This window comes from Trematosphaeria pertusa (assembly GCF_010094035.1).
Source record: "Trematosphaeria pertusa strain CBS 122368 unplaced genomic scaffold BU26scaffold_14, whole genome shotgun sequence".
Classification (NCBI taxonomy): domain Eukaryota; kingdom Fungi; phylum Ascomycota; class Dothideomycetes; order Pleosporales; family Trematosphaeriaceae; genus Trematosphaeria; species Trematosphaeria pertusa.
The window spans coordinates 1,066,175-1,078,073 of record NW_022987225.1 but is presented as its reverse complement, the minus strand read 5'-3'; the positions used below and the strand labels follow the sequence as shown (position 1 = coordinate 1,078,073).

At 54.8% G+C, this 11,899-nt stretch overlaps 5 protein-coding genes across 5 annotated transcripts; 2 read left to right on the top strand and 3 right to left on the bottom strand.

Moving 5' to 3' along the window:
* The first annotated feature begins 30 nt into the window (after positions 1-30).
* On the top strand, positions 31-790 carry BU26DRAFT_522660 (acyl-coenzyme A thioesteras-like protein 13). Its single transcript, XM_033829837.1, has one exon. The coding sequence runs from the start codon at positions 116-118 to the stop codon at positions 575-577; it is 462 nt and encodes a 153-aa protein (XP_033679956.1). The 5' UTR covers positions 31-115; the 3' UTR covers positions 578-790.
* Positions 791-3,974: 3,184 nt separating this feature from the next.
* On the bottom strand, positions 3,975-5,098 carry BU26DRAFT_89892 (uncharacterized protein). The gene is made up of 2 exons (XM_033836466.1): positions 4,625-5,098; positions 3,975-4,567 (listed from the first exon to the last, which is right to left on the bottom strand). The coding sequence occupies exons 1-2, from the start codon at positions 4,898-4,900 to the stop codon at positions 4,166-4,168; spliced, it is 678 nt and encodes a 225-aa protein (XP_033679955.1). The 5' UTR covers positions 4,901-5,098; the 3' UTR covers positions 3,975-4,165.
* A 589-nt stretch (positions 5,099-5,687) lies between these two features.
* On the bottom strand, positions 5,688-7,299 carry BU26DRAFT_568931 (uncharacterized protein; the record flags this gene model as incomplete). Its single annotated transcript, XM_033833830.1, has 2 exons — positions 5,688-5,884; positions 6,426-7,299. 2 exons carry the CDS (start codon positions 7,297-7,299, stop codon positions 5,688-5,690), a joined length of 1,071 nt encoding a protein of 356 aa, XP_033679954.1.
* A 107-nt stretch (positions 7,300-7,406) lies between these two features.
* Positions 7,407-8,886, bottom strand: BU26DRAFT_89895 (uncharacterized protein). Its single transcript, XM_033836467.1, has 4 exons — positions 8,758-8,886; positions 8,376-8,712; positions 7,968-8,329; positions 7,407-7,915 (listed from the first exon to the last, which is right to left on the bottom strand). Exons 1-4 carry the CDS (start codon positions 8,777-8,779, stop codon positions 7,515-7,517), a joined length of 1,122 nt encoding a protein of 373 aa, XP_033679953.1. The 5' UTR covers positions 8,780-8,886; the 3' UTR covers positions 7,407-7,514.
* Positions 8,887-9,024: 138 nt separating this feature from the next.
* On the top strand, positions 9,025-11,797 carry BU26DRAFT_463765 (autophagy-related protein 7). Its single transcript, XM_033825142.1, has 4 exons — positions 9,025-9,437; positions 9,493-9,601; positions 9,650-10,993; positions 11,047-11,797. The coding sequence occupies exons 1-4, from the start codon at positions 9,238-9,240 to the stop codon at positions 11,536-11,538; spliced, it is 2,145 nt and encodes a 714-aa protein (XP_033679952.1). The 5' UTR covers positions 9,025-9,237; the 3' UTR covers positions 11,539-11,797.
* Positions 11,798-11,899: the final 102 nt, after the last annotated feature.

Below are 11,899 nucleotides of genomic sequence, written 5' to 3'. Positions count from 1 at the left end.
ACGAGCAAACTTCATTTTCCATTCCCGAGACGCCTCCACGCCTCGCCCTGCCACTGTGCACTCCTCCCCGCCTGCCGACAGCCTCTTCGAGCGCGCTCGCTTCATGGCGGTCATCATGGCCTCTGAACTGCCTGCCAACAACCCCGAGACCCTTGCGCACGTCGAGAAGTTCTGGCAGGGCCGGAAACCGCACAGTCCCATCTATCAGTTTCTGCTCGAGGACATTCAGCTGACCTACGCGTCGAAAGGCATTGTCCGCGCCCGCCTTCTCCTGTCGAAGAACCACATCAATGCCCACGGCGGCATTCATGGCTCCGTCTCCGCCACCTTGATTGACTGGGTTGGCGGCATGGCCATCGCTGCTTGGGACAACAGGGTGAAGACGGGCGTCAGCACCGATATCCACATCTCGTACCAGAGCTCGGCGAAAGATGGAGACTGGATAGAGATCGAAGGCAATGCGGGCAAGGTGGGAGGCTCGTTGGCCTTCACGACGGCGACCATCTGGAAGGTCGTGGACGATAAGCCCGGCCCCATTGTCGCTACAGGCTCGCACACCAAGTTCGTCAAAGTGTGACCGACTGCCGAACACAAGAACGAAGTGCCGCCATCTTCTTTGGGCTATCATTCCGCTCTCCATGAATGACGGATTCCACTCGGATGGCGAAGATCGAACCCAACCCTTCCGCTTTAGAAACCATTCTTAGCCTCGCGGCTATGAAAGCATGGAAATTATAGAGGGTAACATTCACATAGATGTCAATACAGCATATCTGTTTCCCCAATCCCCAGGAGAGTTCACTCCCGTCATATCTGCCCACTTCCACTCTAACTTAGCTTCCACCTACTTACCATTCGAAGGCCAGATCCTTGACAGCTACCCATTAGGGCCAGTATTCTTTGCCACCCTTTCCGACGGGTTGTCGCCCGCCCAAATGCCCAGCACTTGGATGTTAACAACCTTCTCGCGTCCAAGACTCCCAAGGACCAAGTGCTTCCGCCGAACTTCCGTTATTCGGACCGTTTCCCAACGGCAGCCAAGCACGTGGCCAACGTCATCCCTCACCAATCATCGCATCTCCCTATCCAATCCCGCTTCTCTAATTCTCTCCACCTTCCGCTCCGCCAATGCCAAAGTTCTTCGCCCACAGCAGCCCAGACGCTACATACGCCGGACGCGCAACCGGAAGGCCCCAAAAGGAGTGTAGCCAAAGCATGAGCCACATTTTCTCATACCATGTGCTGTGGCGCACGTCAGCCGCTTCGACGGTGGTGTGGCATTCGACTTGGCAAGCGTACGGAGAGGTGATGAGTCTGTATATAAGGGAAGTAGAGTCCCCAAATTCGAACTTACCATAACACAGACATGTCCTAAAAACGTCTTCGACATACCATTCGTCTACAAAACCCCCACCCATTCAAACCATCCGTCTCCACCAATCAGCTCAGCAACCACAATCTCCGCAAGCATTCTGAGCAACATCCGCTTCCAGCCACAATTTGCCTCCTCACGCTCCGAATACACCAATAAACAGAACAAGCGTTCCCGCTTCTCGAACCAAACACACCACCATGGGTTGCGGACCATCCCGCTTTTCTCGCCGCGGCCAGACTAACCCGTACGCCACCGGCGCACCGGTGAACCACGTCGTACATCACGGCAACCCTGGATATGGCATGAGTGCGCGTCCACCTATGGGGCATGCGCGCCATGGGTATGGATATGCGAGAAGCCCGGCTCCCAGGAGGTATGGGAGGGGCAGGAGATGCTAGGGGCTTTGAGGCGTTGTGGGATGGGTAGAAAGAGTTGTGCTTAGGAGGAGGGATGAGAGGAGGAGGTCGGATGGGGCTAGGGCGCGCGCATGGTTACAGAAGGATTGCAGTACGGTCTGATCTTTGTTTTTGATGGCAGGTTTCTTGATGTGTTTTACATGGTGGTGGATTCTTTACTTCTGGATCATGTTTCGCTTCATCGCGTCTGAATATTGGTGCATATCAACATCACCATCACCATTGCACACTTCGATCCCTCTCTCCCCCCTACCATAAACTCTCTTCAACATCCCTCCTCTCACATCTTCCACACTCCCACTCCCACTTCCGATCCAAGAGCTCGATATCCTTTCTCTACATTAGTTTCCTTTCACCCGACGCAACCCAAGTGGATTTAGTTTCCCACCCACCACCGGCTCGGGCCACCATGCACCGCGAGCCTTAAACTTTTAGCAAAGAGTGAACTCAGTGGAGAGACGATGATGGAGTGCGTGAAGGATTCCGAAGCGAAGGGGTTATATACCCGGGGAAGGCGTGATCCGCCCATGGGGCGTGGTGTGGTATTTTGCCATGGAGGACGACGTTGTATGCTTTTTAGGACGCGCTGGACCGCTTGTCTTCCCCCGGCACGCTACGCGCTGATTTCTCAGCACAAGACTCGCCTGCCTGCCCTCTCCACACAGCCGTGGTTCTCCTTATGCGTAGCTCAATTCTAGATAGTCTCGCGTGTTTCCATAAGCAGGCTCTATTTACTTTTAGAGGTCTAGTTGGGGCAGACGCAGAGCCACATGGGTCCAAGCTTTGGAAATTTTTGGAGGTTGTCCCGTAGCTGCGTCCAGGCCTCCGTTTTAGTGAGGAGGGAGATTTCGTGCGTGAGGGGTGGAGGAAGAGCGGGAAGGGAGGACGGACGGACGGGGGTTTTTATATCCGCGGGCAAGCGGTATCTACGTTGTGAGGGAGGGTTCATTCTTTTGATTGATACGTGCTGGGTGAGACGCATACACCCCCCACCCCTTAAGGATACTACACCACACCACTTCGACGGCCCGACCTTCGAGGGCCCCGCGGGTGGAACGACATATTCGAGAGCCGCTCGTTCATTTATATGTACTGGGACGCCGGCCCATGGGTGAGATGCTTCGCCATTTTTGCCCTCGGCACAAGATGGCGCCGCGGTCTGCTGGATGTCCATAGAAGCGCCCCTTGCGAGATTTGGAGCGCTTTCTAGTTTGGTGGATGAGGAGAGACGGTAGGAATAGGCAAGAATGAGCTTTTATATGCCCTGAAAGGACGCAGTCTCGAATTGGAAGCGGAAGCGGAAGCGTAAAAGAGCCGCAGCACCTCGAATACATGTTGGTGATGGGATGCCAATTCTGGGAGCGTGGCCAGCAGAGACGAGTAATTTTCGAGCCTATGGCGAAGGAGCTCCATGGCTTGTATCCGCGCGGCTTCTAGTCTCCAATGCGTGAGTTTATTTGGTCTTCGATTTTGGTCGAGAACTCCATATCTCTGGTTTTGCAGTCTTTTTAACCCAGAGCGGAGACGCACATCGGACAGGATCGCTTGTTATTTTAGTGTCATGCGAATAAGGCTGGGGAGTGTGTGGAAGGAAATTGCAGAGGGAAAGGAGGGGATTATATAGACGAGCGACGGGTAAGCTAATCGACTTGGGAAAGAGGAGGAGTCATGGATCAAGCACTGCATAACAGGACAGTGCCTGGAGGGTACGATAGCGGGTAACAAAGTAGAGCATTGATTGTTGAATACGGGCTTTTCTGTTAGACCGGGGCGTCTAAAAGGAATATCTCTACAGCTTTATGTGCCTCACGCCGTCTAATGAAGCCATCTTTTATCTCTACCACCCCAGCACCGCTCCGAACCTACACATCCTTCCCTCCCTCTTCCCCAAGCCTGCAGCACTCTGACAAACCCATACATATCCGCACTCTCCCCACGCACACGCACACAAGTCCTCCCATAGGTTTTTTGCAATTCGATTTTAGTCCCTAAGACTGAGCTGCTACGAAGACACGCACATATACCTTCACGACATCGCTTTTAGTCTGCTACGCAGTGAGGAGGATGCTTTGTGGAGGATAGGGATCCGCGATGGGAAAGGCAAGGGGGTCTTATATACCCGGCTAGTGGACTGGAGGGAGACGAGATGGGGAGCCTGGTTCTTCGGGGTGCAGGAGTCCAGTCCGGCAAGGCAAGCTTGATGCGGTAAGCAGCAGTAACGAAGCCAGAGGACTACCGGCGGGAGGGAACTAGAGAAGAAATTGTAACGGGGGAAGTTCTCAGTGGAGGGGCTGATGCCGTTTCGCCGCGGAGTCTCGTCGTCCTCGCAGGGTTGGTCGCACAGTGGGAGGTTGATGTAGCTGTCGTGGGGGTTCTAGGGAGGGTGGTGCTCGCATGGTATGGCGGTGCATCGCTGTGCACAGGGATTTGCGCTGAGGTGTGTAGTAGGAGGGGAGATGGGGGAACGGAGCTGTTTAGATATGCGGAAGAGAGAATGACTTGGGGCGGAGAAGGAGAATATAATGTTTGACGAGCAGGGAGGCATTACCCGACCGGTTGATGCGTGTGGGTTTTGTGACTGCTTTGGAAAGAATTTCGACGGGGTAAAGGCTCCAACCTCAACATGTCTACAATGAGTGCGGAAAACTCGGAAACGGAATAAATCACCGAAGCACTCTGAAGGTCGCTGGGATAGAGTAAAACAAGGAAAATAACGTGTCTCGCAGGTGAATGTCCATAGCGGTGTCCCTATCTCGTCGACCACGGTTCGCGACTCCTGGAGTGCGTCAGCGTCTCGGGAAAGATCGGAATTGCGAACGAGCGAGCTACTTACCTGGCGGAAGTGATAGTCCTCATATGTTCCCAAGTATGACCAGCTCCAGAATGCGCGCTCGGTCAGAAACCAGAGCCACACCGGCCGCGCGGGCGAGTTCCAATGAAAAGGAGCGAAGTAGACCTCCGAGAAGGTTGTGTACCCGGAGAACGACGCCAGGCAATAGATGGCCAACATGATGACGAAGTGGATATAGAATGCGACGCACTTGAGCTTCTTTGGCTGGCGGCGATAATGCGATCGTAGGAACAGCGATGACCGCAGAAAGGGTCGCATAGATATACGGGCGCGGTTGTTCGAGGAACTTACCGATAGAGCATCGCGAAGAGGGGTCCTCCCTCAGGGCCGGGAATGTCCAAGCGCAATCCTGATGCTGCGTTCCAGAGCGGTATCGTACACCGTTGAGAATCAGCCAGAAGACGGCGAGTGGAGCCCAGAGAAGTAGCTGCGTGTGGAGAAAGTGTAGGTCTCGGAATCTCCAGCTAGATCCCCTCGTCTCTGAATGCGGTGCCATGTTGGAGGAGTTGGTGGTATATTCGTTGAAATTACGTGACTGTGGTGATGAAGAAGTGAAAATTCCTTCAGGGCGTTTGCTGGCGACTCTTATATGTGGCTGTGCATGGACTCGGGCAGTTGAGAGTCGAATTATGTTCAGAGTCTGGTTCGGATCGTCCTAGCGTCCCCAACAGATTCCCTTCTGGAGCGAGCCGGTCGGACTGCACGGTAATACCCGGGTATGACTGCACTGAGGGATATCCGAAGCAGGTCTCGTCAGAATAACCGCAGCATGAAAGGGAGGTTAAAACGCACGAATAGATCCCCTTTGGTGGGGAGCCCCGACGCCGACGACAAGGCAAGGGATAATGCCGGGGATATTTTATAAATGAAAGAATGGCCGAAAAAGATGGCCGATGGCTGCTTGGCTCTGGGCTGTGGGCGCTCTTCGTTGGGGCTCGCCGGGCAGGAGTGTCTCGTATCGTAAAGGCACCTCGACGCGTCATATCGGCACGACGACGACATCTCAACGGCAGTCGTCGACGATCGTAACGGCTCGCGTCGAGGATCATATCGGCAGCAGAGACACTCCTGGCACTGGCTCCCGCTCCCTGGACCACCTCGTCACCCAGTCGTACGTCCATTCGATTGCTAGCTCGACCATGCTCTTGACGATTTCACCGACGAACAGGTGAATGAGCAGGTCTCGCCATGGAACGTCTAGGGTACCGAGGAGGGGTGCTTGACGGTACCAGGAAGGGTCACCTAGACGGTGATCAGCCATTGCTAGTGGAAAAGCCTAGGAGCGAGTGGGTACTGACCAGCGATTAAAGCTTGCCCAACTCGAGCAGCCACAGGCCCAGGCGCACAAGCAGCCCTCGGGGGTAATTCTCTTTAAAATAAAGAGTATAAAGAGGATATATTCCGGGAGCCGGAGCTCCCACAAGCTAGAAATGAAAGACATATTGGTGAAGAACAGAACACTTACCTGCGGCCGGCATTTAATAGCCACCCTTTGTTTACCACACTCCAGGAAGGAGCCATATGCCATCTCGCACCTACCTCTATCTTGCACTGCGGGGTACTACTGCTGGGTGGAGCCTACCTGGCACTTGCCTGTTATTCCACGGCGGCTGTATGAACACAGCTTCCTCCCAGTCACGGAAATTGCATCTTGTCATATCCCAACCCGCACCTGTATGAGTGTGTTATTACGCCAGACCACACTACGTAGAGCCCGGAAAAGCACACCGTAAAACCCAGCTTGAAGGCCTTCAGCCCCTTTTGCCTTCTCTTACACCCTCACCCCCATCCCTCTTCAACGTCTCATTCCCAATCCTACACCCCAAATCCCCGCAAGCCGTCATGGTATGCACGGCCCGGATCATTCCTTCTTCAATGCGGAAAAGGTGGCTATCCGGCAGCCCCGCCAAATTCATCGTAACCTGTACAACCCCCTTCTCCTGATCAATCACATACGTCCTCTCCCTCAACTGCTGGGGGTGCGCCGCATCCGGAAACCCCTTCGTGCATGTGTTCAGCATCGTTTCGTTCGCACCAGTGCAGGTCGACGCGCCGCCCTCGATGCGGCAGCAGGGCGTGCCGAGGGGCACGACGACAGAGGTGTTGGCGAAGCGGTCAGCGTAGGCGTCAGCGGCGGCTTTGAGCGTAGCGCGAGAATCACGTTTGGGTCCTGGAATGGTGTCCCAGGGCCTTTCGGCGCTGTAGTATGCGAGGCTGTTCGTTGCGTTGAAGAGCCAGTCTCCCGTTCTCGTAACGACGCCATCCATTCTCGTGATTACTAAATCATCGTCTCCGCCCTTGCCATCGTATCCGCCTTTCATCTTCGTGAACTGGAAGCGCATGCCCACCACGGTAGGTCCTTCTGTTGTATACGTTTTATTCTTTGCGGTGGAAATAAGCTCCGCGAAGGCGGTGCATGTCTCGCTGTCGTAGAACGTCGCGTTCCAGTCGAGTGGGAGGTAGTGGCCGATGATGCCACTGATGAAGGACGTGTTCTTGCGGTTTTCGGTGTAGGGAACGTCGTGGATGACTGGAAGAAGTCCAATCTGCGCTTGTGTTTGCGACCATACGTAGTAGTCGACAGCGTAGTACATCTGCTCGCGAGGGCAGCTTGCGACGGCCAGGCCAACTAGGCCGATCAGATGCAGGAGCATCATATTGACAGAGTTTTGCTGCTCCTCTGATTTCGTCGCGTCTTAACATCTGGAGGGGAAAATGCCGCTTTTCAATGGATGTTGCTGCTCTGCAATATTGCCGGAAGCCCCACCCGATTTTCAATATACAGAACATGTCACTGAAGGCTTCCAGTCCCCACACGGTATTGTGCCGGGGTTACCAGGGGGCAAGAGAATGTGATAAATATATCGCAGTCCTAATATACAGGACGCACGAAGTCTGCATCGTCAAGAATTTCGCGAATATCTCCAAGTCGGCTGGCCTCTGATGGCGTAATTGTGTCCTCCGGCAGACCCAGAGAGAGATCCACAAGTCCTTCTCTGGGTGGAGAGAACTGGCGTAGACGCACGCCGCTCTCAGCGAAGATTTCAGCTGTCTTGGTGTCGACCATGTAGCCTTGGTTGTAGACGACTTCGCTAATACCTACCTGTGCGATCTTAACACTACACGTGAGGCAGGGGCAGGTGTTGCAATACAGAGTAGACTTGTCTCCAATACGGTCTCGGCCAGCTTCTAGGAGTGCGTTCTCTTCAGCATGGAGGCAGAGGCAGGTGGACAGGTCTGCTCCACCCTTCGTGGCGCTATTACATCGTGGACCTAGGGCTGTATTAGCACATTCCTCTAGAGGAACTAGGTCCCATAAGCATACATCCGCCCTCGTTGCAGTTCGTCATGCCTCTAGGTGTGCCATTGTATCCGGTACTTATGACTCGCTTTTCCCGCACGATGACGCATCCTACTCGTCTCTTCATGCAGTTGCTCCTGTGGGCCGCCAGGTCTGCCAGCTGCATGAAGTACTGGTCCCAACTTGGGCGGAGTCGTGCCTCATTGGATAGATTTAGGGACTTCAGCGCCGAATGTAACGAAGGTTTCGAGGTGGTGGAGTTGAGGAGCTTCAGTTGGGCGCGCTCGAAGAGAGCACCCAGCCCCGTGCCGGGAGCGAACAGGTGCGCATCGTTCCGCAGGACGAAGTCTTCCAGGGTTGGCGGCTTGAGATTATAGGCAGCGCATCTAGGAATATCAGTATGCCGCAGCTTCCCACGTCAAGGAGCCGTACCGATGTTTGAATCGCTGCCACCGCACGCTCACCGGCGCGTCAACACTGACCAGGAGGAAGAATGGCCGGCGGAGCAATGCATCCACCACCTTGTCGTCCCATATATCGGTTGTCACCCATCGCTCCTTCCACCTCAGAGTGACAAAGTCTAGCAACGCATCGATGTTAGGGAACGTGTACTCGGGATCGGTGAAGCCTGGTTGAGCGGAGGGTACGTGGGCATTAGAGGCAGATTTCTCGACTGCAGGCGTCGCAGCGGTGCGCTCGAGGTATATTCGCTCGAATCGATGCTCCTCGACGAGATATGATGCAATGGAGGACTTGCCCGCGCAGATGCCTGGGATGGTCAGTCATTGAGGGCGGGGCTTGGGGACGTGCTTGCCTCCGCACAGCCCAATGAGCATATCTAACTGTCGAACAATGAGCAACCTGGAATCATCAATATTTATCTCGGGAATTGATCCAAGTCTTCGGAGAGGTGTGCTCCAGGGCTTCCGTTGCGAGTGTTGCTGCTCCTGCCGCGGTGTGAACGGGTGTCGCTAGCGCGCATCGCTCCTTCCAGGAACGCGTCTGGTCGGCTTGGCGGCCCCGCGCGATGGCATGAGCGACGCGGGGCCCAGCCCAGCCCTCCCCTCTTTCAGTGGATGGCGCGAGAAGCTGCCTGGACGGCTTTGAGACATTCACCACCACGCGTGCCTGATCATGCCCCCGTGCGCTCCTTGCTGATGAATACTCTACACATGACTCCGCGCTCTGCCTTGCCTTCATTTCTCCATTCATAAGTACCTCGCCATCCTCTGTGACGACATTCTTCCCCGACCCAGAGCCCCACTCCTCACTGTTCGCATCTCGCGACCTCACAATGGCCGCGCTCAAGTTTGCACCGTGGCAGAGCGACGTCGATGTGCAGTTTTATGCCGCCCTCGCGCATATAAAGATCAACCATGACAGACTGGACGACTCAGCGCGCAAGGTGCTCGGCCTGTACGAGGTGCGGCCGGGCGACCACCCGTCGCGATCTATGCGCATCCAGATACACCCAAATGCGCTGACATCGGACGAGTATGCACTCCAGCGCAGCCGTTTGCACGCTTTACGCTGACCATGGCTCCTGTAGCACTCCGCCAAACTACTGCCGCGCGGAAGGCATCATCAAGAACTGCAACACCATCGAAGACTACAAGAACCTCGACCGCACCGCTGTGCTCGAGAGGTGCGCGCAAACCGTAGGCTCTCTCATCCTGCCATGCCATCGTTAGACTGACAGAGTACAGATATGGGAAGCTATCCACGACGGCTCCATATACGAGTGTCCCTCCCTTCTCTCCGCCTTCACTGTCATAACTTTCGCCAATTTGAAGAAGTACAAATTCACATACCACTTCGGCTTCCCTGCGATCCAGTCAGACCCACAATGGAAGCAAGTGGGGGACGTCGGCCACCTGAATCCAAAGGAGACGACACAGCTGGTGGACGCAGTGCAGACGTGGAAATACAGCGCCGATGCGCGGCAGCGTGGCTTCTTTCTGGCCAAGCGCGTTCGCCCTGGCGCGGATGGAGACGAGCGGCCCAAGACTCCCGTTACGCCCATTGACGAGATCGGATACAAGTGGGTGATTGGCAAGCTGGAGTCTCAAGAGAAGGGCTTCTTCGACAGCATTGCCAAGGAGGATTGTTTTGTGTGTTTTGCGGACCCTTCTACCTATCCGGAGAATCCCGGGTGGATGCTAAGGAACCTGCTCATCCTCATCCGGCACCGATGGCATTTGAACGAAACGCAAATCCTCTGCTACCGCGACACACACCTCCGACGAGACCAGTCAAACTCTTTGATCCTGCAACTCCACTCGGAACCAGCTCCTGAATCGCAAACAGCGGCCTTGGGAGAAACGAGCTCTCGGCCTCGGACTCCCAAGCTGCCCAAAGTGACTGGCTGGGAGCGCACAGAGACTGGTAAGCTAACGTCACGCAGCGTCGACCTTTCAGAGTACATGGACGAGCGGAAACTCGCCGATCAAGCCGTGGATCTCAACCTCAAACTCATCAAATGGCGTATAGCACCGAACATCGACCTTGATGTAGTGAAAAACTGCAAATGTCTGTTGCTCGGTGCAGGAACCCTTGGGGCGTACGTCTCCAGAATGTTAATGGGATGGGGCGTCAGAAAGATTACCTTCATCGACAATGCAACCGTCAGCTTCTCGAATCCTGTGAGGCAGCCGTTGTTCGATTTCAAAGACTGTCTTCAGGGAGGCGCCAGAAAAGCTGAGCGCGCCGCTGAGGCATTAGAGGAGATCTATCCAGGCGTCGAATCAGAGGGCCATGTAATGGAGGTCCCGATGGCGGGCCATCCAATCACAGATGGCGCGCAGACCAAGAGGGATTTCGACAAGCTGAAGAAGTTGATTGACGAGCACGATGCAATATTCTTGCTCTTGGACTCACGCGAAAGCCGATGGCTACCCACCGTCATGGGAAAGGCGGCAGGAAAGATTGTCCTGAACGCCGCTCTCGGCTTCGATACTTACGTGGTCATGCGGCACGGTCTGAAAGCGACGGCCGAGGGAGAAGAAGAGCTAGGCTGCTATTTCTGCAATGACGTTGTGGCACCGGCAGATGTAAGTTTCCAAGTGGACTCAACCCTTTGCGCAGCGCTAACCGTCGGCAACAGTCTCTCAGCAACGCGACCCTTGATCAACAATGCACCGTCACGCGCCCTGGCATCGCGCCTCTCGCTTCCAGCTTGCTCGTCGAGCTTTTGGTTAGCATTCTGCAACATCCTTCGAAATCCCGTGCACCTGTAGACGCATCGAAGAACCCGAAAGTTTCCTCTCCCTCGTCATCACATCCGTCATTACCTGCGCCTTTCGTTCACCCCCTAGGAACTGTCCCGCACACTATTCGGGGCTATCTTAACAGCTTCAGCAATATCCAAGTCACGGGAAAACCATACGATTGCTGCTCAGCATGTAGCGAAAAGGTGCTCGCACTTTATCAAGAAGATCCTTGGGACTTTGTTCAACGAGCCTTGAACGAAAAAGGATGGGTTGAGGAAATGTCGGGACTGGCGGAGGTGCAGAAGAGGGCGGATGAAGCAGCTGGGGAGGTGGATTGGGAATCAGAGGGGGAGGCGGAAGATGAGGGTGAGGGAGAGTTGATCTAAAGAGTGGACGGCTGATGGCACGTGGATGGATACTTGGCCCTCCAAAGCTGGCGAGCTAAGAGGGACGTTGGGGCGTTAGCATTTATGAGTGCAACGGCGTTTGGATAGGGCTCGGGCGTGGCAAGGTATCGGGCGTGATTTCATCCCTCTACTATGTCGGTCTGAATCTGGACCTATCTCGTGTGTTTGGCGCAGGACCGGATTTGGAAACGTCTAGCTCACGCTAGTTTCATTGCTTGAAACATTCATCTCCTCTTCTTTGTCTACGCGGTCCACACTGCAGCACCACGTTGCATTGGTTCCTGCCCTCTGTGTTGCCGTGGCGTTTCTGTACGCTGTTGCGACGTCGCCGTGAACGAGA